The sequence below is a fragment of the Gymnodraco acuticeps genome, unplaced genomic scaffold (assembly GCF_902827175.1).
Source record: "Gymnodraco acuticeps unplaced genomic scaffold, fGymAcu1.1, whole genome shotgun sequence".
Lineage (NCBI taxonomy): Eukaryota > Metazoa > Chordata > Actinopteri > Perciformes > Bathydraconidae > Gymnodraco > Gymnodraco acuticeps.
Genome location: NW_022989748.1, coordinates 267,630 through 295,104, shown reverse-complemented (window position 1 = coordinate 295,104; position 27,475 = coordinate 267,630). Strand labels below are relative to the sequence as shown.

The window sequence follows — 27,475 nt, the reverse complement described above, 5'->3', positions numbered from 1 at the left end:
AAGCTGAGGTTTCCCCCAAAGTCTCTAATCATCCATCCTGTGAATATGAGAGGGGAAAAATAGTGTAATGGATGCTTTGGACAATAAGAAATATAAAGTTAACTGTTGAGTTGCTCAGTTTTTTAGATTGAAAGGGTTTCATAATACAAACAAAAGGAGAGGCACCGTAAAATAAAGATTGGTCTTTCAATAAATTGTGTTGATTTTGTCTTTTGAATTCTTTGTCTAAAGTCAAGTAGCTAGAACTATTACTTATAGTTTGAATGATACAGTCTGGTTATAATGTTTGGAGGAGGCATCACAGGTAAGAGCACCATTTGTTGTGTTCCATCCACAACAAATGCACACAGATTGATGTGTGTATTTATTTATCTACTATTTAGTTTTTACGTCACTACATTTATCTAACAGCTTTAACATTGTAAAGGTGTCACTTCGGACTCTGGGTAATTATGACAGCATGTCCTACTATTTTGAGAGCTTGAACAAACCAGACCTTGATCTATTAATGTAGAAAATAGTCAGCACATTAAACCATTATGAAAGTAATAATTAGTTAGCTCATTGTAACTCAGGGTAACGTTGTGATTCACTTCAATTAATGATAACTACGGAGCTTGCTAACAGCAAGGCACAAGGCTACTTCACTCATTTAGCTAGCTAATGTAAGATACAAATGCTGTCAAGCCCTCACTGCTTGTAAAATAAAGAGCACAAACTGACTACTTACCCGAGCGGCGAGCCCCGCTGTTCTCCGTCATTTTTCTCCCGGGTTGTTGTGATCACATGACTGACAAAGCCGTGCTCTGATAGGCCAGAAGTCGGTTTGATTGCATTAGGGCTCGATTGCTTATCCTGTCTGAGTAGCCCGGATGATGCTGCATCGCAATTTTGGACATCGAATTTTATACACCGAATTTTTTGACGTCGAATTTTTTTCACTTGAATTTTTGGGATCTGAATTTGAACATTCAATTTTTTTTCACTTGAATTTTTACATTTTTATTTCACATAGGTAAATTTGGAGCAAAAACATTCAGATACATGATTTTCAAAGTAATTATTTTCAATGCTATAAATTCGGTGTCTAATAAAATTCAAATACTTCTGTCTCTTGTTTGCTTCCATAAGATTGCATCACATGTAAGACAGAAATGGGTTTTGGTTGATGAACGGTGTTTTGTACGTGCCGTCATTCCATATTCAGGGTGTGTGTGTGTGTGTGTGTGTGTGTGTGTTTGTTGCAGCCATGCCCTCAGTGATGGAGCGCTCGGGGTCCGGGGTCCTGTCCAGGAGCAGAGCCAAGACCGTCACCAATGGCAACAGCCTACCACACTCTGAAGAGGAGAGCAGTGACGAAGAGCATGCTCATGGTACAACACACAGAAACACTAAACAGAATTATGATCTACTGTTTTAACCTGAATTTAATGGGGGGGGTTACTTCATATTGTTTGAAATGTTGTTGCATTAGGTATCCATAGTGAGTGTATTACCTAGTGGATGACACCCCTTTTTCAGAGAGCAGACAGGAATACTAGAGCCGATATGAAGCAATGAACTGTAGTGGATAAGGGCTGCAGCCAAACTTTAATTTATCGTCAGACAGCCCTTTCAGGCAAGACCTGAAGAGTGGAGAACATATTTTAAACAAAGCATACAATGATTTACATTTACATTTGGGTGCTGCCAGATTCCATAGAAGTACATTGCTTAGCTTTTGTGCTGGTAGTCCTGTGTGTCTTTCCAAACTGGGCGAATGGCGACCACCATCTACTTTAATTAAAACACTGATGGCTGATAAGTACTGAATACAACCCCCAACAGACATCCGAGCTATCCCTTCCATTACTGCGATTAAGTTTATTGTGTAATATGTATAACAGTTGACATTTCCATTGTGCAGATACATAAAGTCAGCTGTTGGGTTGCACTGCTGCAGAGCTTCTTCAGTGCCTGCACACTGCTCTCCTCCACCCCTTCCCACACTCTTCTATCATCTGCCCACATCCATCTTTCATTCCTCCTTCACACAATGACTGCTCATGATCTTTACATGTTCAGTTATCTCACTAGAGACATGTACTCGAGATATCTTTATAGATCAAACCGTTAAACTGGAGTAGTTGGGGAGCGATTAAAAGGCTCCCAGTTTTATGCTGTTGATGTAGGTCTGAGACTTTGCATCAAAAGCCACCATCCCTAATAAAATGTTTCCTAATTTCTTGCCTCCTTTTATGCCCCTTCTTCCTTTCCTTCCATCCAATCTGCTTTACTCTTGCCCTTCCTGTCTCCTCACCATGTACTCCAGTTTCTATCTTCCCTCACTCCTCCCTTCCTGTCCTCTCTCCCTGAGGAAACAGTAATCTGTCCTCCTCCTCCTCCTCAGCTGCTGGCCTGCCTCTCTCATAGTCTCTTTTCACTCCTCGCCTTTACCCTCTTTACCACAGCACTAATGACTTAATATCTGCCATCCGCTGTCGTTCATCCCTCTCTCTTCCCCCCTATCTGTCACTTAGTGGTAAATATGCTTTAAATCAGGGGTCGGCAACAGGTGGTCCGGATCCGGACCCAGACCTATACGGACTATAATCAATACATTAATAGGGGATTTCAATTTTGACGGGGCGATTCTATTTTAACCGCTGCCGACAGGGGGTGAAAGAGAAGAGCGAGCGATACAGGGAGAGAAACACAGAAGAAGAGACAGCGGCAGAGAGAAGCGGAGAGGAAAGTGAGTGAAGAGAATAATTAGCGATACAGGGAGAGAAGCGGAGAGGAGAGTGAACAGGCGTGTTAGCGGCACACAGGGAGAGACACATAATTACACATGGCGCTCTCCAAGAAGAGGAAAGTGGACAGTGAGAAGAACAGAGCTTTTAACCCCGAGTGGACTCATTCATGTTCATCCTGCCCACTGGGAGCACAGAACCAGTGTGTCTCATTTGTTCAGAGACCGTGGCGCTCATTAAAAGTGCCAAAACGCCACTATGAGACAAAACACAAAGTGTTTGACCAAACATTCCCTCTCAAGTCAGAACTGAGGTCACAAAAACGAAGCAGTCTCAGAGCCCAATATGATCAGTCCACCAGGATCAAAATTAAAACTAAATATCGTTCCAGCGCAGGCTAACCGAGGCTAACCGAGGCTAACCCTCATTAAAATGTTTCTGCTATCCTGGTTGAACCAAACTGATCAAAACACAAATGTTTAGAGTACATATTATTAATGGAATCAGACTGGGATCAGGGCCAAAAACGATGGTTAGGACATTCCTATTACTAATACTGTTAATGTTTTTCTTATGATAGAGTATATCTAGCTCTGCAACTTCTTAAAAAAATCTACAGGAATAATTGTCCCCATCCGCTACAATCTTCTTCTTGTGTCTCTCTCTGCAGACAGTATGATCCGAGTGGGAGGAGACTACCAGGCTCAGATACCAGAGTTCAAACCAGGTAAGCTGAAAGAGGGAAGCATGAGAGAAAGGGAGGGAGGAAATCAGGGCTGAGTAGTAAGAGACATAGAGGTGAGGAATGAAGGGAATGCTGATGATGAGAGAAATGAAGGTCAGATGACCAGTTAGTGTCCTCCATTTGCATGTGTTTGCCCTTGCTCAGTAATGGCAATTCAATGTGGATTGACAGGTTAACATAGAAGGTGGGTAAGGAAGGGTTGAACCCAATAATGCAAACGTCTTTGAAGGGGTGTGCTTTGCAGTGTTCAAACCCTTTATTTGATTTACTTATATAACATTGTAGTGATATTAACTCTAGGGAAATGTGGCTTATTATCACATCCTGATTCATTGTATGATTAGTAGTGCAGACGAGGGAGAAGCAGCAAACCAGCCTCCAGTTTAATGTCTTTTTGGAAAACACAGGTGTTGAATTCTCAAAGCGGCTGACATGCCACCGTCTTGTGCTCGTCTTTCTTCCTGACGAAGATGGAGCCTAAACAGGAGAAATCATGCAAAGCAGAGGGAGAAAGAAAGTTAATATAAGGGTTGATTAGTAGACAATCAGTAGTGTGCATCGTGTCTTTGCAACTCTTGAGTCAAGTGGACTGTGCTCATTAGTGATGTGCACCGTAGGCACCTGTTATAAGAGCCAATCCTCACCAACCACCATGAAAAAATAATCAGCTGCCAGAACCCAACCCAAACCACAAGGTTAGGACTGACACAAGCAGACAGCAGATAGAGACTTGTCTTAGTCATGTAACAAATTATCTTTCTGGTTTTTGGTCTACTATCAGTTGGTGTATATTTTAAAATCCAAACGAACCAAAGTCATTCCAGGTTGGTAAAGGCCTGTTTATAGGCAAGGTAGATTGGTAAAACCATTCTAAAATGGCAGTTTCTTCAAACCGCTGTTGGTGTTAACTTCAAAAAACAAACCTCTCCTTTAAGCATGGAGAAGAGAGGGAAAGAGATACACGTCTTTAAATGCGAAATGTGATCTACTTTTTGTAAAACCACAAAATGTCCTTGTTTGTTGTTTCTCTAACAGACAGTCCAAACCGCTTCAATGAGAAGGACCATAGGAGCATGTTGGTCTGGTGTCCCAGTGTCATGCTGTCTGATGCAATGTGTAAGCTACACACACACTCACACACTCACACACTCAGACACACACTCACCTTACCTCTTTCTCTAGTGCAAGCCTGTGACCTTCACTTTAATGGCTATTCGCTCACCAAAGAATAGCAATTACAAATCTCATTCTGTGTTTTCTCTGTCTCTTGCGCTCTTTTCTTTCAAATTCTTTGTCTTCCCCTTTCTTTCTCTCTTTCATTAATTTCATATTTTTATCTAGCAATGACACCATACTACTGTGGTTTATTTTCATTCTACCCCATCTCTTTTCCTAGCACTATATCTCCTCATGTCCTTCTTTTTCTCTATTAAACCTATGTTTCTTTCTCATCTTAATCCAGTGGACGAGTACATCCTAATGGCTAAAGAGAAACATGGATACAACATGGAGCAGGTACGTACGGCAGAGGAACATCAGCAAGTCTCTTTCTGCTCTCACTGCTTGTGTCTCTCTCTTGTTCCTGTCCCTGCTTGCCTCACCCTGTCTCGGTCTTGCCTCTCCCCTCAGGCTCTGGGTATGTTGCTATGGCACAAACACGATGTGGAGCGCTCGCTTGCGGACCTGGCCAACTTCACCCCGTTCCCCGATGAGTGGACAGTGGAGGACAAAGTTCTGTTTGAGCAGGCCTTCAGCTTCCACGGCAAGAGCTTCCACCGCATCCAGCAGATGGTGAGAGACAGAAACACACTTTATTCAGAGGTCTTTTTTTTTCTTTCAATGAATGTAAAAAATAAACACTTACTGTGTTTGTGTGCAGCTTCCAGACAAGCTGATCTCCAGCCTGGTGAAATACTACTACAGCTGGAAGAAGACCAGGACCAGGACCTCCGTCATGGACCGAGCGGCCAGGAGGCTGGTCACCAAGAGAGAGAAAGAAGACAGGTGAGACACACCATGCACTAAGCATGGAGAAAACAGAAGTTCAGAAAGTCCTCTGAGGAGTGACATTTACAAAGACACACAATGAGCATCCTGAAAAACAAGAGTCTCATGAGTATTAATCACATGCTTTGATATTATTTCTTGGCATTTTCAGTCGACATTCTCAAGCATTTTAGAAATACTTGTGATGAAACCAGACATAGTTAAAATGTCAAGAAGTGGTTTAACCGCTGGTTGTTTGACTTCATTGTCTTTCTTCTTGTAGTAACGATGAGGTTGAGGAGGCAGACCCCGGCAGTGACAGTGACTTTGAGATTGACACCAAGAAAGAGGTGAGCAATATAAAACTTAACAGAGGTTATTGACTGTGTGTCAACAATCTCTCTGTTTTTATTAGTCATGACTTGCCTGAGGCAAATCAATGCCTCCTGTCAGCAATTTCAACTTAATTTATTAAACATAAATCTAAAGCAGTATTCCTGCATTGCCTGATTCTTAACATTTGTGATTCCACAGGCAGTGAAACCAAACCCCAACAACAGCCACGCAGACAAGGCGGCCGCCAGCCGATCGGGGCCGCTGAAGAAGGAGAACCTGGGGGCTCAGTATCGCTACCACCCGCTCAGAGCCCGCCGCCGGCCCCCCAAAGGCATGTACCTGGAGCAAGAGGACATCATGTCGGTGTCCGCCTCACACAACGCCGGGGTGCTGACCATACGGCAGCTGGACACACAGCTGGTGTCGCTCAAGAGACAGGTATACACCGAGTCTGAGCAACCTGCCTTCTGTTGCATCTAATGTCATCAGTGTGTATGAATGTTTTAAAGCAACATTCAAATTCTTCATCAACAGTCGCACAGCCCTTTTTTGAAGTGAATCTTCATTGCATTTCCATGTATTTCTGTACAGTTGCAGATAAAGATTATGACACACAAATATTATACGTTTTATACTAATTGTGGAGTTTGTTCGCAAAATGAGTTTGCGTACAGAGCACGTATCTGTATTGACACGGCGGTCTAGCGGAAATGTAACTCCACCATAAATGAAATGATAATACCGAAATACCAGCAAAATCAAACATGTTCCCATTAGATTGATGACATCCTAAAACGTGAGGACACAACTTCAAAGCTTCATTTGAAAGCCTCTAAATTAATGTGTGTGAAAACAAACACTTGGTGCAGCCATTTAGCTTCATTTATTTGTGTTTTGTTTTCAAACCTCAAATAGATTTGTGTACATGTAGAGGAAGTTTTAGGGAACTCACACCTGCATGAAAAGAGGAAAATGTAACACCTCCTCCAAGGCTTTATGGTGCAACCGTATATTAATAAGCTCTTTTTTCTGTGTCAAATGATAATGAATTCAGTCTCAGTGAGGGGTCACTTTGATTTGTACTGTTAGTCTTACATTTGACAAGCCGCTCCAAACATTAGAAAATGAATTGCTCGTGACAGTAGACTATTCCTAAAGTACAACTGCATGTTTTAAAGTAGCCTTTTAGCGTTTATGAATAAACCCCGTCCCTTCTCTTTCCTCCATAGGTCCAGTCCATCAAACAGAACAACAGTTGTTTGAAACAGGGTTTAAATGAAGGTGTGGCGAATTTAAAACCGTCTGAGGTAAGTTTCTTTTTGTACAGTTTTCTTTCTACATGTCCCTCCTTTACATCCATCCATCGCCTCTTCCTTCTCTCTCATGTATTCACTCTTCCCTTCCTCGACTCCCTCCAGATATGATTTCCCCCCTGGTGGGACTGAGATTAGTCTAATCTGCCCTCTCCTCTCATGATGTCACTTTCACTCCTCTCTTGTTTTACCACCTCCCTCCCTCACTCTCTAATCTCTCCCCCTTCTCCTCTCACCCTCAGACTGCCCCAAAGATGAACTCCCGTTGGACCACAGAGGAGCAGCTCCTGGCTGTGCAGGGTGAGTAGAGGCTGCAGCACCCCCCCATACTGAGATTCAGATTCCAGCTGTACTTTAAGTGAATTAAAGGAGAAGTAAAGCAGCTACTGTTCCAAGTCAGTGTTCATTGCTTTTAGTCAATTAAAGACACAGTTGTCTCATAGAGGAGCCTTCAAAGTGGCTCATTCATTAGCAGAGGAGCTGATGAGGCATTTATTGTTGTTTGTCTCGGACACATAGCTGTGCACGCCAGGGCGTCCCTCTGCATCAATCGTGGGGAAAGTTCTGAATGATTGAATGAGATGCATTTAGTCAGAAAAACGGATTACTAGCTGAACAGCTGCAGTCAGCCAGTGTGCCTTTGAGCAAAGCGTTAAACTGCAGCTGTGCAGAGAAAGCAGAAGCCTTCAGTGACTCGTTTACATTCACATTCCAATATGGCTCATGTTAAAACCTATTTCTGTTGGGATAATCCAGATGTAGCATTTTATGATAAGATGTGGGATATGTGGTTATTATTCAGGTTTTAAGAGCTTTTGTTGGACATGTATTCAGCGCATTTGGAATATTATAATTTCTTTACGGCCGTTTGCAACACGGTCAACATTTCTGTTCAGAAGGAGGACAAAGCCTTCACTAAAACGTTATGAAAGCCTTGGACATTAACAGGTTTTTGGATGTGCGCACAAGGAGAGGTGGTTGAAGGAACAGAAGAGCGAGGCTGATTAAAGTATGCACGGCTACGTGTCATTTTGAAAATTAACTTTCATCTGCCAGGTTAAGAGCTTAGTGGGAAGATTGTCTTTCACATAAGGGCAATATTTAGTGCATGTAAACGGAGTCAATCTGTGGATATATTAAAGCAGGTGCACTCAGCCAGCCAGCATCCGATGATGGTTAACACACCTCAACAGATGCGCGCACACACACACCTCAACACACACACCTCAACACACACACACACACACACACACACACGACTGCATCCCTCATCCCTCTGCAGAGACTGTTCTGTAGTCTTTTGATGGCGAGGCGTTGGTTGTGAGCGATGTACAGACACAACATTAACCAGTCCTTCTTCCTCGTCTCCTTTCCAGCTATTCGTCGCTATGGTAAAGACTTCACAGCCATCGCCGAGGTGATCGGGACCAAGACTCCAGCTCAGGTGAGCCTCTTGCCCCCCCCCTCTTATTGTGACCCCAGCGTCACCCATCATCTATACCGCAGTTTACCGAGCTTTTCATCTCCTCTCCCATTTCTTCCTCATCCCTCTGACAGATCAGCATTTGTGTTTATAGATCACTTTGATCTCCATTATCCCTCCTTTCATTTGTCCACTGACCTTTAATCTCCTCCTCCGTGTCCTTGAACAACTTTCCTTCATTTTCTTCTCCTTCCCTCCTCAGGTGAGTTCGTTCTTCGTGAGCTACCGGCGCCGCTTCAACCTGGACGAGGTTCTGAGGGAGTGGGCGGCCGAGCAGGTGGCCACCAACCGAGAGCAGAGAGACCCCCGCAGGAGCAGCGAGGAGGGGACCCCAGCAGAGGGGGGCGCAGAGGAGGACGAGGTGAGCACTGACCGGACAGACACATGATATAAAGAACACTGTTAGTTATTTAGAGCATTCAGATAATCAAGAAGAGATGTCTCAAAATGTCAAACTATTTTGAAATTCTGAATTATTTGAATCCGAGTTGATCATCGCCTCAGTGATCATCCGGTCTAAGTTACTAAGTCATCCATATCTTTCTTATTATACCACATAATAAATCAGTCACAAGTTTAAAGTCGAAGCGTGGTGTACCAAACAATGGAAGACGGGTAATGAATACTAGAAATACCCAATGGCTGTTTAGTTCTCACTCACTTTCAATACATTACACCACCTCTGAGTCCAAGAAGGAATAAACCCTGAGGAGAACAGAGGGAGAAAAACTTGCAAGATAAAAAATGTGCGTCCATATCAGGAGCATGGACTTAATGCTGAGTCACACGTTTATCTGAGTTCAAAGTGACAGTGCTGAAGTGGATGAGATGAGAGTGTAGTGAACAGAAGGAGCAAGTGGTGTAATATGGAGTTTCCTCCTGAGATCTGAATGAGCCTCCTCTTCCTCACATCTCACTTCATCTTCTGCTCCCCCCCCCTCAGGTGAAAATGGAGGACTCTCCCTCTGACTCGGCCGGCGGCTCCTCTCCGCCCTCCTCCACCCAGACCCCCTCCTCCCTCTCCCAGCCTCCCCCCCTGCTGCGCCCCGCTCCTCCCTCGGCCCCCCCCAGCCTCCTCCGCCAGCCCCCTCCTCTGCAGACGCGCCCACTCCAGAACCGAGCGCCCCACAACCACCCCCCCCCCTCCCCTTATCCGGCCCGCGGTGACCTCCTCCTCCACCCCCCCCACCGGGAGCTCCAGCCACAGGGCCTCACCCCCCAGCTCCTCCTCGTCCTCCGCTGCAGGCCAGATGCCCCCGTCACTCGTCGGGCTCAAAGTGGAGCAGCCCAACTCGCACTGATATATATACACACACACACACACACACACACACACACACGGCCACAGGATCCATCAAACACACTCGGCCGACATCACAGCTCTTAAAAAGCAGGAAGAGTGTGTGTGTGTGTGCCCCCCCCCCCGCAGCCCCTTTACTGTACCAACAAACACCTACCTCCAGATCATCGTTCACTAGCGCATACACACACACACACACACACACTACAAACAAGCTAGGAACTGAAACCTACCTGCACACACACCTCACTAAACAAACAAAAAAGAGACACTGGATCATCGAGCTTCTGAAGGAAACCCACCTGCTCGTTTCCATGGCAACAGCTGAACATGTGGACGAGTGTGGTTGAACACAAACACGGACACACACATACATATGTAATGTATATCTATCTATACTGTAGGTTCCACTAGGCAGGTTTTAGATCCTCCGAGAACAACCTTCAGGAAATTTAAATAATGAATAAATGTTCGGTAAGAAAGTGATTGAGAGGATGTGAAGAAACACGCCTTTCCCTAACGAGCTGCGCTTTAAAACTCGGGACCCTCAGAGGAGAGGAAAAGGTACTTTGCAAAGAAACGGCTTTGTACTCAAGGCCGTGACTTTACCGTCACGGATTTCAAGGAGCAGCAGATCTCCCTCCTCTCTCTCTTACTAGTATTAACTGGAGTGATGTTTTATGTTTTTTGACTATACTTTTAAAGTGAGCTCTTGGTAGGCAGTTAGTTATTGTAAGTAGTCTAGATTATGATGATGATTATTGACTGAGCACTAAAGAGAAACAGTTGAACACGTGTGATTGGATGCTCAGTGTTAAAGCCACACTGCTTTCTGTCTGGAGGAATTGTTCCAGTAGTTAACCGCTAACTCTGGTCACTGCAGAGAAACATTAGCCTCTGAGGTAAATATGTGTAGAGGACAGGATTTTAAAGCAGGTTTACAAATGTCAAGGGGACGCCTGACCTCTCCTGACCTCTGACAGATAATCAAACCCTGAAATATAAAATGTTCTGCCAAAGTCTGCTAATGCTTTAAAAGCGTATTGCTTCCTGCATGTTCGACGCGGTAAAGGAGTGAAACGAAAGATGGTAATGAGTTCATCGGGAATTTTGGGAAACAAGCATTCACTTTTTTTTGCTGGCAATGATACTGAAAGTTTGATTCTCAAAATGCAAAACAAACGTATTTCTACGTATGCCTGTTCATGCTGCTCTCCACACAGATCTGGGCTCAGTGGAGTTTGGGTTTAAACTGCGTTTAGTGCTTCTCCACTCAGCGTTTAGTTTCCCGCGGCACTGAGCAGGATCACAGCGGCCATCACATGGATCACGTCGTTCGGCTTTAAAGTGGCTCGCCTTTTGACTTTCTTAATCGTCCCTTCCTCGAAAAACTGCTCGTGTATGAACTATGTGAGAAGTTGTTTACATTGTGGAAAATGAACTGTTTGTGCTTGAGAAATGTCTTTTTTTAGAATAAAGAAATGACCGAATAGTAAAGCTTAATGTCATCTCTTAAGAAAACAAGCATATTGAGTGAAACTGTCAGAGCCTGGTGTTCTCATCAGCTGTTTTCAGATGTCAGCTGTTGTCAAACCTCTGTGGCTCCAACAGGTTGGGCCACCTGCAGCGGCTTCACATTCCTGAGCAGGGCGAGCTCTGTGGGGCCAGTCTGAAGGCATATAACTGACTACATGGCTTCTGGACATACAATAGTTTGAAAATATTCTACCTTAGCTACAGTGACACCTGGTGGTCATTCCTTTAAATGTGGCACAAAATGACCACTTGGGGTCCTTCTCAGGTCGATTATTTTCATTTTCTCGCTCCTCGGTATCACCGGAAGTGGATTTGTCTGCGCCATCTTGAGTACCGTCCCATGGCGCTTATTTCTGCCGGAGGAGAGGAGCGATAACCGAGGAACCACCAGACCATCCTCCGATGAAATCTCAGATACTCGCCCCGCCCCCTTGCTGTGTATCGCTCACTGATTGGACGATGCAGCTCATGAACTGATCTGATGCTTCTTGACATGAGAGCAGTTTCCCAGCGGAGTGAAGAAAATACATGAAACTCCTCAGTCTATACTGTGTTTTGTTTCAATGAATGTATCATTTAGTTACAAATATGTGATGTATCTGAACAACAAAGTGGTCAAAAATCATTTTATTGGAAACATTTTCATGATCGCTTTTTTCGTTTTACATTTTAATTTATTGTCATTTCCATTCAGTCAGTCATTAAGTGGCGTGCTATTAAAATGTTAATTTGCTACATATCCACACAAACAAAGTGTGCAATCCAAAGAATGTTAATCTAACTGGGTTTTGATAGATAATATCTTTGTTCTCTCAATTATATTATTTATATTGTGCACTCAAATCAATATTAATCAAACTATTGTTCATTTTAAGAATGGCGTTTATCTTTTTTGAGAATTAGTTCTTATTTTATTTATTTGGGTCTACAATAGATGATACAAATGTTTGTGTCGATAAATGTGTGGCGGGGGTGTTTGTGAAAATAACGGGGACAGAGCTGCTGTCAGACGATCAGCTGTGCGGTGTCATCACAAACGGACGTCTCTTCGCGTGACGCTCCGGAGGAAAGGACATCCCATTGCTCTTTGTCACTGTCACTACCCGATCCGTCCCATGGATGTGAAAATTGATTTAACTTCTGTTAGATAGCTATCATACTGAATAAATATTTACTGAATGTATGCAAAAATGTATGGCATATGGCTGTCTAACAGAAGTTAAATTCATTCCTCACTTATTCTGACGATGTACTTAACCCCAAATAAAAGAACCCAATAAAAAGAGTTGTTAAATAATAGTGAACTCACGTTGTAATAACAATAACTCATCTCTCGAGTTTTCTTTTTGAGCTTTGCTAAAAGCCACTGTGTCAAGTGTCCATCTTGGGTTGCCGTCCGGAGTGGTCCAATATGGCGGACCATCTCGCACATGCGCAGTACCGATCGGGCAGGGGGACGGATCGGGTAGTGACACTCTTAAAACTAATTTCCCTGCTTCTCGTGGTTTCCTTGCGTCTCTCCATGCTTCCCTGGTGGGAGGGACTAAACGCAGGGAAACGACGCAAGTGAGAGATGCAAGGATTCCATTTAATCGACCTGAGAAGGACCCTTGCGCAAAGCATTGTGGGGATTTTAAGGACGCGAAGTCTACCCATGTGCAGCCTCGAAATTTCCCCCAAACCAAGGCCGCGACCTCGGTGGAATTCCAAGTATACTGGAGATTGGAAGTCCTTCTGCGGCACTCGATGACGTAGCATCCTTGAAATATTGGCTTGGAAGCCAGAATCCTCGAGATTGAGAAACGGCCCAGGTCTCAACGATGAACTGTTTACAATTTGGCGGTCAAAGGTTACTATGACCCATCAAAACAAATGTTTGGCCATCATTTAGGAACTTCGTCTAATTCACAAATAAAATGTTAGTGATGGCGGTGTAGAAAGACATGATGTAAACTAACATGAAGGCAGCGGACTAGTGGACTAAAAGGAGCAGCCTTCAATATTGATACTCCATGCAGGATGCCTTTTATAGCATCAGGTCTCAATAGATCTCATTTCATTTGATATACTGTTGGGTGATATAACTTACTCCTGTGATAGCATACTCAGGGTTTTAAATAATCATCTGTAAAGTATCCATACAAGTCATATTAATGTGGTGCAGTAAATACAATATTCCCCTCAGAGGAAAACAGGTGGAAGGGGGCATAAAATAGAATGGAAGTAACTTTAATTATACTTAAATGTACTTAGTTACATTTCACCCAGTAGGCAGTATGTTTAATTCCTCACACCTCATCTAGTTAAATACAACACAAAATAAAGATATATTGATTATGTAACTGTTATGTAATTTCACACAGGAACTGCTAACTGTAACGTAACATTACAAGTTTGACAAAATAAATATATACTTACGTGTATAAATATAACTGGTGCAATGTTTCTCTGAAGCTGAGGAACACTTCCTGCACAGCTGAAAGTGACCCAGTTCCCCCCCCCCCCACACACACACACACACACACACACACAGGAAACAGTGACACCCCCTCCTGCTGATGTGGAGCATCACAGCGTCTCACAGATACAAACAGGATCTAAACTAGCAGAACATATTCCTCTTGTTTATCAAGATGAAACTTAAATACAATTCATTTATTCAACGGGCTCCTGATACCAAATACTGTCTTAAATGCTACCCACCAAATAGTAACAAATAATAAGCAGCAAAGACTATTCATGGAATATTTCATCCCCAAAATGGCCCTTTTTACATGAATGTTTTGTTGCATGACTGAAGAGCTTTAGTGCACATATGGTCATTTTGTTGGTGAAGTATTCTTTTAAGCAGCAATTCCAGGTTTTTCATATTGGTTTTGTCTGGGGTTAGAGCTGAATTACCTCAAAAAGGGGGTTTACATTTGAAACTAAACGGAATATATATTCATATCATAAGCCTGTGAAAAAACCTTGATTTGTTCGGACTCTTTTGCTCAAATGGGGAAACTTTAGGACACCTTTAGTCATGTGCTCAGAACAATTAAAATGTTACCAATCATTATGTAGCGAAATATAATCTGACATGAAACAAATGTGTCTTGCTTTCGGCATAATGGATTCCAGAGGCAGACTATCATTATATCATTGTTTTTATTACTATCATTGTAATTTTTCATCATTTTGTCTTTGCACAACAAAAAAAAAACAAAATAATACATTTCTCAGGAGTTGATCACCCCTCCCAACCCCAAACCCACCACTACAGTTACAGTTTGCTCAAAACACATTTAAAATCAATGTCAATTACAGCAATGTAAAACGAAATAATGTAAAATAAAATCAACCCTGAAAGAGATAATATAACAGCAACAGCCAGAATAATAATTAGAATCCAATACCCAGCACCTTAATACAATGATCAACTTTGAAAGAAAAAAAAATCTGACGTATTAAAAACTGAAAACTAAAATAATAAAACGACTGTGTCATTGTGAGAAAGAAAGAAATAAAGTTACCAGGAGACGGGACCAGGCATTGTCCCCCTCGCCCCCCCCTTCTTGGGAGAAAGGAAGTGACGTCATCTGGTTTGAACATGTGCTGTGATACGAGAACGTTTAGCGAACAAGTCTCTCTGCTTCCATAAGGCCTTAAAAATGAACAGATGAACGGAGAAAAAAAAAAGGCCGAGCAGTAGTCGTCACCACCGCCATCTTTAAATACATCCATCTGCACTTGAGGGGGGGTTGTGTTTAATCCGATAAACTATGAGCTGTGTGTTAAAGGTGCACTACACAGAAAAAAAGGCAGCAATGATATGATCCGACGCGACCCTTCACACACCCACCCCACCCCGAGAAATCCAAATCTGTACAAACCGCCCCCCCCCCCCGAAATTTCCAACGACACAAAAATATATTATCAAATCAAAAGTAGAAGAAGAAAATAATTCACCATTCGTCGTTGTCGATTCTTTTTTCTTTTTTGTTGTCTTCCAGTGATCTTTTATAATACACACACACACACACACACACATACTGTTTGTTACATACTCCAAAAGGTGTGTGTCTGGGAGTAGCAGAAAGCGGATGTGGGGGGGTAGAAATGCGTCGGTTCAGGGTTGACATTCTGGATATGAAGGCATGATGCCAACCGAAGTGATACCAACAATTAAAAAAAAAAAAAAAAATACAAATAAATCATTCGAGCATGTATGTGCTGACAACAAGAACAAACCCTTACATTTCAATTCTACAAAGAAAGGCAACGTAAAATCAACAACCCCGTCCACGAACTGTCCGTCCCTCCCTCGTTCACCCGGATGCCCCTCTTTTCCAGTGCACAACTCTTTTTTAAAAGCCATAAAAGAAGAAGAAATTAACAAAACAAACTAAAGAAAGACTTGAAGAACAATCGATGAGAGAAATTAATGAGTGAGGAAGACAAAGGGAGTGAAGAGGCGAAAACATGGATGTGTTTGTGCCGAGTTTGAAATTAGAGGGTTGAAGAGTGAGTGTGTGTGTGTGTGTGTGTGTGTGTGTGTGTGTGTGAGGAGGATGGTTCAGGCGGATTTTTAAAGTTCATTTTTAAACAGGAGGGTGAAGAGGGTCCTTTAACCAACAACAGCATAGTCTTTCCATCCATAGTCCATTTGTGTGTGCGTGTTTGTGTGCATGTGTGAGAGGGGGGGGTTTCAGCAACCAAAGTCGGCTCAGTTGGAGTCCATTCAGAGTCGGAGGAGAATCAGAACAAATTCAAATCGAGACTCCTTTCATGAGTTTTCCAGCAAAATAAGGCTCCACACTTTCCATCAATCCTCACTTGTTAGAGATTCAGAGAGAACGTTGGCTTTTCTTGATCAGCAATTCCTCCACTCACTTTGTCCTCCATCTTAACCCCCCCTCCGATTTTTACCCGGTTGTCTTTCCTACACAAAAAGAGCTGGCAGCAGAACCGTGCAGAACAAACTGAATAAATAGCAGGAAGAAGTGACAGGAGTGGTCAAAGTGATCAAAGTGAGACGACTAAATAAACAGAGAGCAGAGCGGACATGCAGAAGAGTGGAACGTCTAAGTAGAACGTGACGAAAGAAAAGCCCAGCGGGGGAGAGAAGACCCTCGGTCTATAAGTACTTCACGACTCAGAGGACACGGACTCAGAGTTTCTAATGGCCTCGTGAACTTCTAGAAAACAACGCTTTTCTAGTCTCAGAGGAACCGATAGCCCTACTTCAGACCTTTGTCCACATAACAATCGGCTTTCTTTTTAAAGTGATCCCACCCTGTAGCTTACCTCCTTGACCTCCACTTACAGCATCCTCCTCCCTACCTCCCCCCTTCACCCCTCCCACCTCTGAACCTCTCTCCTCCGCACTCACAGTTTGAGCTCGTTGGCAATCTTTGAGGCAATGTTCTTGAAGGCGATGGAGGTGCCGGAGATGCGTTTGAAGCGCACGCCGTTGAGGGAGAGCCGCGGCAGCTTGCACACCTCCATCTCCCATTGGACGAAGTCGTCTCGCGCGGGGTTTCCCGACACGCACAGCAGCATATAGCGCTCGCGCAGCTCATACTCGCAGCTGTTGGAGTCCAGCACCTTGCGGATCTCGCGCATCATCTCCGCCGGCTCCATGGACGACGTGGTCTTCATGGACCAGGTGAAGCGCAGCGAGCGAGGCTTCACCGACTCCTTCTGGAGGCCGATGGCCGGGGGGGTGCCGGTCCCACCTGAGGGGGCAGGAGAGTGGAGATGAGGTAAGAGTAATAATCAGACAAGAGGCAAAAACTACAGATTATGTTTTTCTTTATTTTCAGTTTTGTTCTTTTCAAATTAGTATTATTACGTTGTTTTATTATTGTATTTCACTTTTTTATGAAATGGGAATGTCATCTTCTTGTTGCTGTGTCTTTGTTTGTGTTTCCTGCTTGTTCTCATTAAGTAATAATAAATAAAGATTTAGATGATGCGAGATGGTTGCATGACAAGAAAGAAGGGATGATACAAATAATGGGTAAAAGAGGCAAAGTGAAAAGAGGAAACAGAACTAAGAGGACGTGAAAAGAAAACAAGTGCAATGCTAAAATGTTAGCATAGCACTGAGTGAACAGAACTCCATTCAGAAAACAAGCATTTTCAAAGTGTCATGCTTGTTCTCTTGCGGACTAACCTGACTAAGCATTAATGTAGACTTTCAACACATCTGCATTATAATGGAGTTATTTCGGCATAATATTTATACACTTTGCAAAATCTGTTTATCTTGGGTTTAAATGCTGCAGTAAAGCACATTAATTCAGCCCAACGAAGCAACGTGATAAAAGGTCCTTTTAAGGTGTTATAATTGGAAAACTTTAGGACATAATCATTGAAAGAATGCTACCAAAATACCACTGTGTTGGTTCTACTATTGCCATCATTAGAGCAGAGTTCCTAAAGCAAACCTACCGGTGTTACCAGACCCTGGGGAGGAGTTGTTCTCATCGTTGTTGGAAGAGGAGAGGACCCCGCCGGACGTCTTCTCCGACTTGTCCACTGTGCTGCTCAGCATAGACCTGGGTGAGGGGTGGGAGAGAGGAAGAAGAAGAGAGGTGGAGGAAGACAAGAGGAGAAGAGGGAAGACAAAGAGAAGGGAGGGTCAGGAAGAAAGGAGCAAAGAGAGAAAACAAGTGAGAATCGAGAGAAATATTTAAAAAGTAGAGACAAAAATGGGAGGGGAGGAGGAGGAGGGAGAAATGATTGAGAGGAAGATGATGAGGTTGCGGAAATGAAAACAAAAGCAACATGTCTTTGAGTTCCCCTGTGTGTGTTTGTGTGCGTGCATCATCTCTAGAAATATGGATTAACACCTGAAATTTAAATCTGCTCGCACACAAACACACATGTGGGTCCTTTAAATGTGATTTCCCCGCACACACACATGCAGGTCCACACCGGCACACACTCTCAGGGATGCTACCATTCACCGCTAATCTCCCGTCCCCTGATTGGTCAAGCCATTATCACCACCACCAACCAATTTAATCCCAGTTTGCAACCCCCCCCCCATTCACAACAAGCTCAGAGATCATCTACTGATAGGCTCCAGTCTACTGATTGGCAGGCGGGTTTGGTAGAGTCTGGGGGGTTTGTAGGGGGTTTTCGGGCTGCTCTGTTTCTCACCTGCTCCCCTCATCCCGACCCTCTCCCTCATACGGACTCCTCGAGAAAAATCAACAAAAGTTTAGTCTTTTTCAGGGCTAAGGGCAACATCTGGACTCTTACACAAATAGTCAGTCAGTCGCTGCTCGCCATGCCAGACTGAACGTTCCAACTCAAACACATGGAGCACCAAAATATCTAGTTTCCACTCCAACTGTTCAGATTTAATTCAACTGCACGGCACGCAGATCCCAGTGCCAGTCCACTCTGCCCTCAAGAGGAGGAGGGTCTTCATGGGTTGGGTTGCACCAGCCATCTAACGTTTATGTGTTACGTCTGTCCCAAGTTATTAATCATTTCAAAAGTGTAAATATTGCTGTGTATGATGCAGTGTTGTAATGTTGATGGACTTATATTCATTTTGAGTTGCATTATTGTTGTGTATTGTAGCGTGTGTTTTGTCCTATATGCCAGTTGCAAAGACACATTTAATGCAAATCTAATGAACAAAAGTTGTCTAAATATAACTGCCAATTGTTTGGGAAAATGTGGGCAAGGAAATGAGAAGAAGCTGGTGCAACCAGGTGGGTGACGGAATAGAATGGTGTGAATAGAAATTCAACTGAATGAAACGTTTGAAAAAATGTCAAAGTTTGTGCATGTTGGATCAGAGTGGAAAGGCAAGGAATGGAATGGGTTCCAACTGAATGGAATGCTCGTACCAAAATGTAACATTGTACAATTTGGTACAGAATGGAATGGTTCCAAAAAATGGAATGTTGGTAAAACAATCTAACATGGAACAATTTGACACGGAATGGAACCAGCAGAATGGAATGTTGGTAACACAATGTTATGGAGAAATTTGGAACAAAATGGAACATCACAATGTAACATGGAGCGATGTGGAACGGAATGGAATGGTTTGGAACAGAACAGTCGGCACGGTGAGGGCGAGTCGTTAGAACTAAAAGGAGGTTAGGAGCATTGTTGATCCCAGCACTGCATTAAAATCTGTGTTAGTAACATTTGACCTACACATAGGCGGTTTAAAAATCCTATATTATAACACATATGTAACACACACGCACAAGGTCTCTCTCATACCATCAGACTGAAAACACACGAGACAAACTCAACAGAGAAAAGCAGACGACAACGAAAGACAGCTAAACACGTGCAGACAATGGAAGGAAAGTGACCCGAACATGACAAATTCAACAGCTTTTCGTCTTAAATTCATTCTGTAGTGGGAAAAGACATCATTCCTCTTTTGCCCCATTAAAATAAAACATGTAAAATACCTGCTGCAACAGAAACATGGTTAAATCATATTAAACATGGGAAATGACAAGTGGGAGGAGTGGAGAAATGTTACACAAGGGTTTTTCTTAAATAATATAATTGGTGAATAATGTAAAAGTAGGTCATTTGTGCCATTTTGCACGCTCTGTATGATTTAGCTAGATATGATGGGATGCAAAACAGCTCACAGGGGAAGGCTCTTTGACATAAAAGGAAGAAATTATAAAGTCTTAATCTCTTGCTTAAGTTATTGAGCACCCCAAAATACAAAGCAATGTAAATACATTTATTTCGAAATGTCATTTTACGGCAGATTCATTATTTATTACTCTCATATTTCAAATGTATAGATTTATGAGAAGCCTTTACAAGGACGAAGGTAAGATAGTGTATCACTACTCTGATAATAATAAAATAGTACAACTTCTAACCACCAGGTGGAGCAATGGTCCATATTAGAGGAACATTGACCAACCTGCTGGTAAAAAGCACTCAAAAGCAAGTGAGACAAATGTGGTTGTGAAATGTGTTCAGTATGTACATATATCAATGAGTCATGTTTTAGTGCAAGCATCTATATGAGCATTGAGGCAAAATGTGTGTTTATGTCTGTGTGTGCATCATGTGTCATCTGTGTGAGTTGACAGCATGAAAGGGTATTTTCCAGCCAGAGTAGGTCAAAGCCATCCAGTTCTGCTGCTGTTGCTGTTAGAGAGCCAGTGCCAGAGTGAGAACAGAGCCATGGAAGAGAAAAGGAAGTGTGCAGCCTCCAGAAAAGAGTGCAGCCTGAGAAACACTGCGACCTCGTCCCTCCCGGGTCCTCTCCTCCTCAACCATTATATATTTGATCATATATGTCCTCCCCTGTGGGATCCTCACAAACGTACACCAACGACTAAAAAGTAGCTTTTAATGGAAAGTCTAATGACCAACTGATGAAAGCAGAGGTGAGATGGGTGGTAGTTTGGTATGTGGCGTTAGCTTTGATAAGCAACAATCCTAGGAAGACACAAGACTAAGATGACAAAACGCGTAAACACTCAAATACTAATACTTAGGATATTACATCATTACTTTTAGGATTTGGAAACAAAGATCTCCATTAAGCTCAAATTAGGACACTGTTACCTGCATCTGAAGCTAAGAAATAGAGAATAGAAAAGGGAGTAGTTTGATCTATTACACCATTAAGACTTGACCTAAATCCGGGACGCTATAGGGGGAAACAAGCTCACACACTATCTAGTAAATACATGAAAAGAGGGGTATGAGGATGAGGAGGTGGATGGGAGGGACGAAGAGGAAGAAGGGTGAGGTGTTATTGTGCCGCGTGATGATGGAGTGAGTGAGTTAAGTATGGCTGAGTGAAGGGAAGTTAGTCCAAAAAAAAGAATAAATAAAAAAATGGGCCAAAACACACAAAACCAGAAGGCTAAAAAAAAAGGGGCCAACCACAGAAAAAATAAAAAAGGAGAAAAGATAAAGGCTCAAGGCAAAAAAGGAAGATTTCAACAAAAAGCTGCACGAAACACCAAAAGGGGAGGAAATATATATATATATATGTAAAATATATATGAAGAAGAGAGTATACGGGTATATATCAAGGGGTTATATTTAACGTTGGGGGTGTTGCCTACCTTCTTGGAAACCTGAACGAGAGATTTCTACAAAAACAAAAGAGGGATAAAGAAAGAAAGAGAAACAAACGTATATATAAAAACGTTTAGAATTAGAGAGACAAGCTGCCCTTTTGAGTAGCAAACTGACCAACACAGTCATTTGGGGTTGAAGCAACAAGCAACATTAAATAACGGAAAAATAAAAACAAAAATTATTGTCAATGACGTCGACTTTCAATCCGTAAATATGGGACGTGTGGTGTGAACAGACATTATTAATCGCACACAAAAACACCTAAGAAGGATTTAATGAGCTCTGTGGGAACATTCCATTAAGAGACCCAGTTTGAACAGTCACCCCCCCTCCCTCATCCCAAAATGAAAATGAAGCACTCCTCCACATTTAGAGTCTTCCTGAAAAGAAAGTGTTTGTGTGAGGTGAAGAGTTAACACATGGTAACCACAGAGAGGAGGGGAGAGAAATCCACCTCCTAAACACACAAAGACACATTTCAAATGAAAAAGCACAAGTTAAGCAACAACTTAATCTTGAACACACATTGAGAAACTTAATTTAGCACACACACATGCAAGTACACTGATTTGTGTGAAGTACTACCAACCAAGCAGAAAAGTGCAGTGATGAGGTTATATGATATGTTAATCAAACACATAGCTTTAGTGCTATGTATATGTGTGTGTGTGTGTGTGGTCAAACTGCACAAATGCAACACAATCTCTCTGTCTCCACCACTTCGACTTCCTACCAGCATGCCAAGTTGCGTGTGTGTGTCAAGGTGTCCCCACTACCGGTATTTATAGTTGAGGGAAAGTGATATCTCCGGTGTAACCATGGATACTGTCGCCACGGAGCTACAGTATCTCTGAGTGGGAGGCCTAGAGAGTGGCTGCGCCTGTACCTCTGCACCACACCCACACCCCCACACCCCCACACACACACACACACACACACACACACACACACACACACACACACACACACACACACACACACACACACACACACACACACACACACACACACACACACACACACACACACACACACACACACACACACACACAGCTTTCAAAGCTCAACTTCTGTTATTTTTAAGCTCCATTGCGTACACTCTTCCCCTTCCTCACACACATTTCCACCTTTAAACCCTGACTTGCCGTCACTTCCTCTCCTCCACATGGTCAATTCCTTCTCTGATAATAATATGCCAGTTCTTTGTCTCCTGTGCACTACTTTCCTCTCATTCTGACTGATGTGTACAGACTTCATCATGCTCTATAAGGATTTAGACGACCTTTTTTTCTATAGAAACTAGTAGAATCCAATGCACAGACAAGGAGGAACATCAGGCCAGTTGTCTCAAGCCACTTCTGTCAAAGAGTTAGTAGATACTTGTTGGGTTTTTCCTTCCCTTCCACTTTTGTCACCACAATGCCGTCTTCACCTCTCTGTATTTACACAGCAGAGTCAGATCAAAGGGACAAAGCCAGAGAGAAATTCAAAAACATCTACATAAAACTAGTTTAGCTCTGATTACAACGAGATACCCATGAGAGCAGTTTTAGGGCTGCAACCTTGTAGTGGAGGACTGAGATGAAAACTGGGCCAGACGTGGAACCGAAACCAAAATTACTCCTCAGTCACCGCCGCTGCAGACAAAATTATAGAGGAGCCACAGCTGTTCCCTTCCTCTCCCTTTCTACTCTCAGCAGAGTTACAGATCAGCACAAGTTTAGTGATAGGGGAGAGACCAGCCCCACTAAAGAAATGCTCCAGTGATGATATAGATGTACGGTGGAGGAAACGAGCACATGAAATGACTTGTAACGTAAACCTAGTAATTTTCTCCTTTAAAGCTGAAACCTCACTACTCAGAGAAAGCTTCAATCTGTAAAAGTACCGCATGATAATATACAAATGTTCTTTTGCCACATATTTCCCCCAGTTTTGCTACTTCCTTTCTCCGAGTATAATTCTAACTTTCCCCACTTTACATTTCCCCATGCTCCTCCCTCTCTTTTCCGCCGCTCACCTGCGTACGAACTTGGATGTGAACTTGCTGAAGATCCCCGTGGCTCCGTGTGTCCTCCGGGCCTGGCTGTTGCCATGTGACAGTGACGGGGACGCCGGGCCCCCGGGGTAGGCGGAGCCCTGCTGGTCCCGGGCCCCCCGCTGCTGGCCTGCGTGGAATGTGCTGCGGATGCCCACCCCTCGGGAGAAGTTGGCACGGTCCGACACGGCAGCGCTGCTGATGTTGTGGGCAGAGGGGGAGGCACCGGGAGGCCGCTGAGTCGTGGCACTGTAGAGGAAGAGTGGGAAGACAGAGGTGGGGAAGGGGGGTAGAGAAAGAGAGAGGTGGAGAAGACGAGGCGAGAAAAGATTGGAGAGGAGAAGAGTTTGGAAGGTGTGATGAGAGAAGCAGCAGAGGAGAGGAGGTGCAAATGAAGAAGAAGAAAGCAAGGTGGTGTGGGAGGAAGTAGATGGAGAGGGGATGGGAGTGAAGAGGAACAAACAGTTAGACAAACATCTCGTTCTGTCTGGAATGCTACTTACCCGAGTGTAAGGTCATACAAGTATCAACGTCTGCTCGCCATGATGTTTCATTTAATCCCTTAAGTCAGCCAAGTCAATATTTAGGGCCACGTTTAGGTCACAGATACACAGTTTTAATCCTCTTTGCTTTGACCGTGGGGCAATGCATCACAAACTCCAAGCGCTCTCTCTCTCTCACTCACACAGGAAAATAAACAAAACATACACTTGAGCTTAAAGCTTGCATTTGCTTTGTGGCTTGTGTGTGAGCATCTTCCAGCAGTGCACCTGCAGCAGATGGCAAACACAACAGACAGAAATTGCAAAAAAGCACCCACGCAGTGACAGAGTGGAATGAATTAGAAGTTAATGAGTGGACCGTCTGCATTAGAGGGCTGCAATGGGACTACCATAATACATAGCACACGTTTCATTTGCAGGACAAGGTTACTCCAATGAGAAACGAATTAAAGCAGTCCCATGCAGACCTCTACAACGCTACAAAGAAAAGGAAAGAGGCCAGTTTACACACTAACACTGTAATGAACAGCTTCAACAAGTCCTTCAATTTGATGTGGATATATTAAAGTTGTGCACAAACACACAGGTCCTCTATGGATAGGATAAAGAGGCTGGATCAAGAGGTTAGTGGAGATCAGTTTCACATATTATTATGAAGATGGCTGTTGAATGCAAGGAGAAAAATAGCTTTACCATTTTGTTTTAAATATAAAAGCACTGCATTGTCACTTTAAGAGAAGAGTAGTGTCATCCTGTAATTATCAGCAGAAGGTGTGTGTCATCAGGATGATTTTCATGCTAGTAAGCATACTTCATTTGCATATAGTCCAGAGCACCTCTAAGTTATACAAATGTGGCGCTGCCTTTGTACAGCCTTGCTGCCACATTACAGTACATCATGAGTACTCTTGCAGTAACACAGGTTGTTAAAAATGATGTTAATTCATGAGTGGTGTTTTTTAGAAGGGTAATTGGGGACAGCTGGATAAAAGAGGAGTGGGTGGGACATCAGGTCACAGACTATGTTCTGAGAAAAGGGTCCTAACCCTCACTGAGGGTACAGTCTATGTTTTGGAGTGGTACCTTCTCTCCAGCGTTCCCAACCAGGTTCTGAACATCCCAAGCTCACTGCTGAACGACGCATGCAACAGAACAAGACTTCAACATGGAGCAGACAAAAAGCACAAACAGCCAGTCTGACATTTGTGGTGGGTTTCCACTATACAGCCGTTTCAAGAAAGGCTGGGTTCCCTGATTCTGAACTAATATACCACTTGTTATAATATTTAAGTAAAGGATTGTTTTGCTACTCCTAGTTTGCAGGGACTTGTATTCAACTGATGCTGTAACCAGTAAAAAAAAAAAGGCCAAATTAACTAAAAGTTCAATCTTATTTCCACTTTAAAGTAGCTAAGGAACATTTTCAAAGACCATTATAATGTTATGTATAATGTCCACGGTATAAAGTGACTCAAGGGTCAGAAAAAGTGGTATAAAATATATCTGTATCAAAGCAGCCTTTGAAACAGACACTATCAAGCAGGCAACTTAAACAACACACCAAAAGACAAGTATAAAGACGGCCGACACACACAGATGATCAACCAGACAGTCAGGTGATTACTGCTTCATTCATTCAACGAGACACACGCCACATTACATTAATGAAGACAGGGTTTTCCCAGGCAACTTCAAAACTAAAAGGGGGGTTTACAAAGCAGATTGAGTGTGAATGAGAGCACTCAGCAAACTCTGAGAACAACAGAGGCTGTGGGGAAATGTATTGCTACTATTACTTCAGGATTGAGCTTGATTTGTACACCCTGGGAAAATCCTTCTGTCCACAAACACAACATGTCAGAAAACCAGATGTATATTATGCATATTACATAATATTATACATTTATACATGCAACAATAAGTCAGATACCATTTCAGAAAAAAACATGCATCGTCACAATTATTAGATCTGTATTTTTTGTTGACCACAGAACACTTTAGTTTATTTTAGCTGGCAGGCCATCCATTGGAATCAGAATGCAGAGAAGTGATGCTCAGAGAAGCACTCTGAAACTAGATATTAGGAATATATTGTCCATTAAAATCTCAAAAATATTAATATTTGACTATCCATCTGCACAGATAAAGTACACCTTTACTCTTTATCAGACCACCATTCGACTTTCTCTGGTCCACATACATTCTGAACTCTTATTTGCCTAGGAGATTGTTGTTCAGCATCCAAACAATTGACACAGACTGTCACTAATGCACTTCTGTGGGCAAGATCACCAGTTAGCAGGTCAGCTGTAAAGGTCTGAACAGCTTAGAAATGTTCCTGCAAATGTCAACTTCGTTTTAGATGCAGAATAATGTTTTTTTACAACAACAGAGTCAATTAATCAGGGGTAGGTTGAGGTCATACTTTGGACTTTTCTACACTTTACTTCTGTAATGTCAACATAAGCTTTCTAGGAAATGTTATCTCATTCAACTTTCTTTATATATTTGATTTCTTAGACTAAGTTTCCAGATGTACAGCACATTTCTCTATTAAGCCAGCATATAACCAATGTTATATAAGGAGCTGGCCTGCACACAGTTCACCAGCTGTGTGTGGAAACCTGATTCCTGCTTCATACACGTCTTTTCTCTGAATATGTCTGTTTTTATCTTAAGCCAGGAAACCTTATAAAACAAAAAAACAAAACATCTCCTGTCTGTCAGAGGTCGCTGCGGTGAAAAACCTGCTCATCTAGTTCTCAGGCTGACTGCTCAGTTATGGGTGGTGTGAAGTATGCGTGTGGCTGATTGGCCAGTGTTGCGGAGTTTAGCTTGTACTGGCTGTTGCTAAGTAACTGTTAAGTCTACGGTAGCTGGACGTCTCACTATGGTGATGCTGTAGTGGTAAATATATAAATGTGGAAACTCAGAACAACCCTTGATATCACCAGCAACTCCACAACGGTTTCATGTTAAGTATTTAACGCCGTCTATTTTCTGCTACACTACAATTATAGATAGGAAGTTTGCCAGATTTAATTGCATACTTTTCCAAAACTGCACACAAGTGACTCATCATTTTCGATCACCAATTTACCCTTTTGGAAAGGCTTGATCTCTTTTCGTGATATCAACACCCAGTGATGCAGGAGGCAGGTTTAGGTTGATAAAAAGACCATTCCAAAACAAAAAGCTATAAAACATTTGAGAATAAATGAGATGCATGTGAATGTGCATGTGAGGTGTCTGTTGGCAAGTGGGGCTCTTTGTTTTAGGTAAAACACCTACTCTTTGATACATTTCCCTGCTTTGTGAAAGCATGTCTTAAAAGCACTATGACGTCATCAAAGAGTTGTTTTAATGCAGCAGTGATGGAAGGTTTCAGAGCCCACATTTGATCCCTTCTTCTTC

General features: G+C 42.8%; 2 protein-coding genes across 22 annotated transcripts in view; one reads left to right on the top strand and one right to left on the bottom strand.

Annotated features, from left to right (window-relative positions):
- Nucleotides 1–1,247: 1,247 nt before the first annotated feature.
- Nucleotides 1,248–11,392, top strand: rcor2 (REST corepressor 2). The gene is given in 14 exon segments (XM_034221156.1): nucleotides 1,248–1,373; nucleotides 3,403–3,459; nucleotides 4,513–4,593; nucleotides 4,940–4,992; nucleotides 5,107–5,268; nucleotides 5,357–5,481; nucleotides 5,747–5,813; nucleotides 5,998–6,237; nucleotides 7,029–7,106; nucleotides 7,355–7,412; nucleotides 8,489–8,556; nucleotides 8,798–8,956; nucleotides 9,539–9,730; nucleotides 9,732–11,392. Coding segments are annotated over 14 exon segments (1,629 nt in total). The 5' UTR covers nucleotides 1,248–1,249; the 3' UTR covers nucleotides 9,897–11,392.
- Nucleotides 11,393–14,562: 3,170 nt separating this feature from the next.
- Nucleotides 14,563–27,475, bottom strand: part of mark2b (MAP/microtubule affinity-regulating kinase 2b) — a 51,614-nt gene continuing 38,701 nt past the window's right edge. For 8 of the 21 annotated variants that reach the window (XM_034219584.1, XM_034219497.1, XM_034220050.1 and 5 more), the window contains 6 exons: nucleotides 25,145–25,192; nucleotides 23,541–23,807; nucleotides 21,505–21,531; nucleotides 18,584–18,622; nucleotides 17,870–17,976; nucleotides 14,563–17,151 (listed from right to left, as the gene is read on the bottom strand). In XM_034219584.1, the coding sequence (XP_034075475.1) occupies nucleotides 16,802–17,151; nucleotides 17,870–17,976; nucleotides 18,584–18,622; nucleotides 21,505–21,531; nucleotides 23,541–23,807; nucleotides 25,145–25,192 (838 nt within the window). In that variant the 3' untranslated portion in view covers nucleotides 14,563–16,801. The remainder of the gene's footprint in view (nucleotides 17,152–17,869; nucleotides 17,977–18,583; nucleotides 18,623–21,504; nucleotides 21,532–23,540; nucleotides 23,808–25,144; nucleotides 25,193–27,475) is intronic. The other 13 variants (XM_034220796.1, XM_034220211.1, XM_034220505.1 and 10 more) reach the window with 8 other exon arrangements.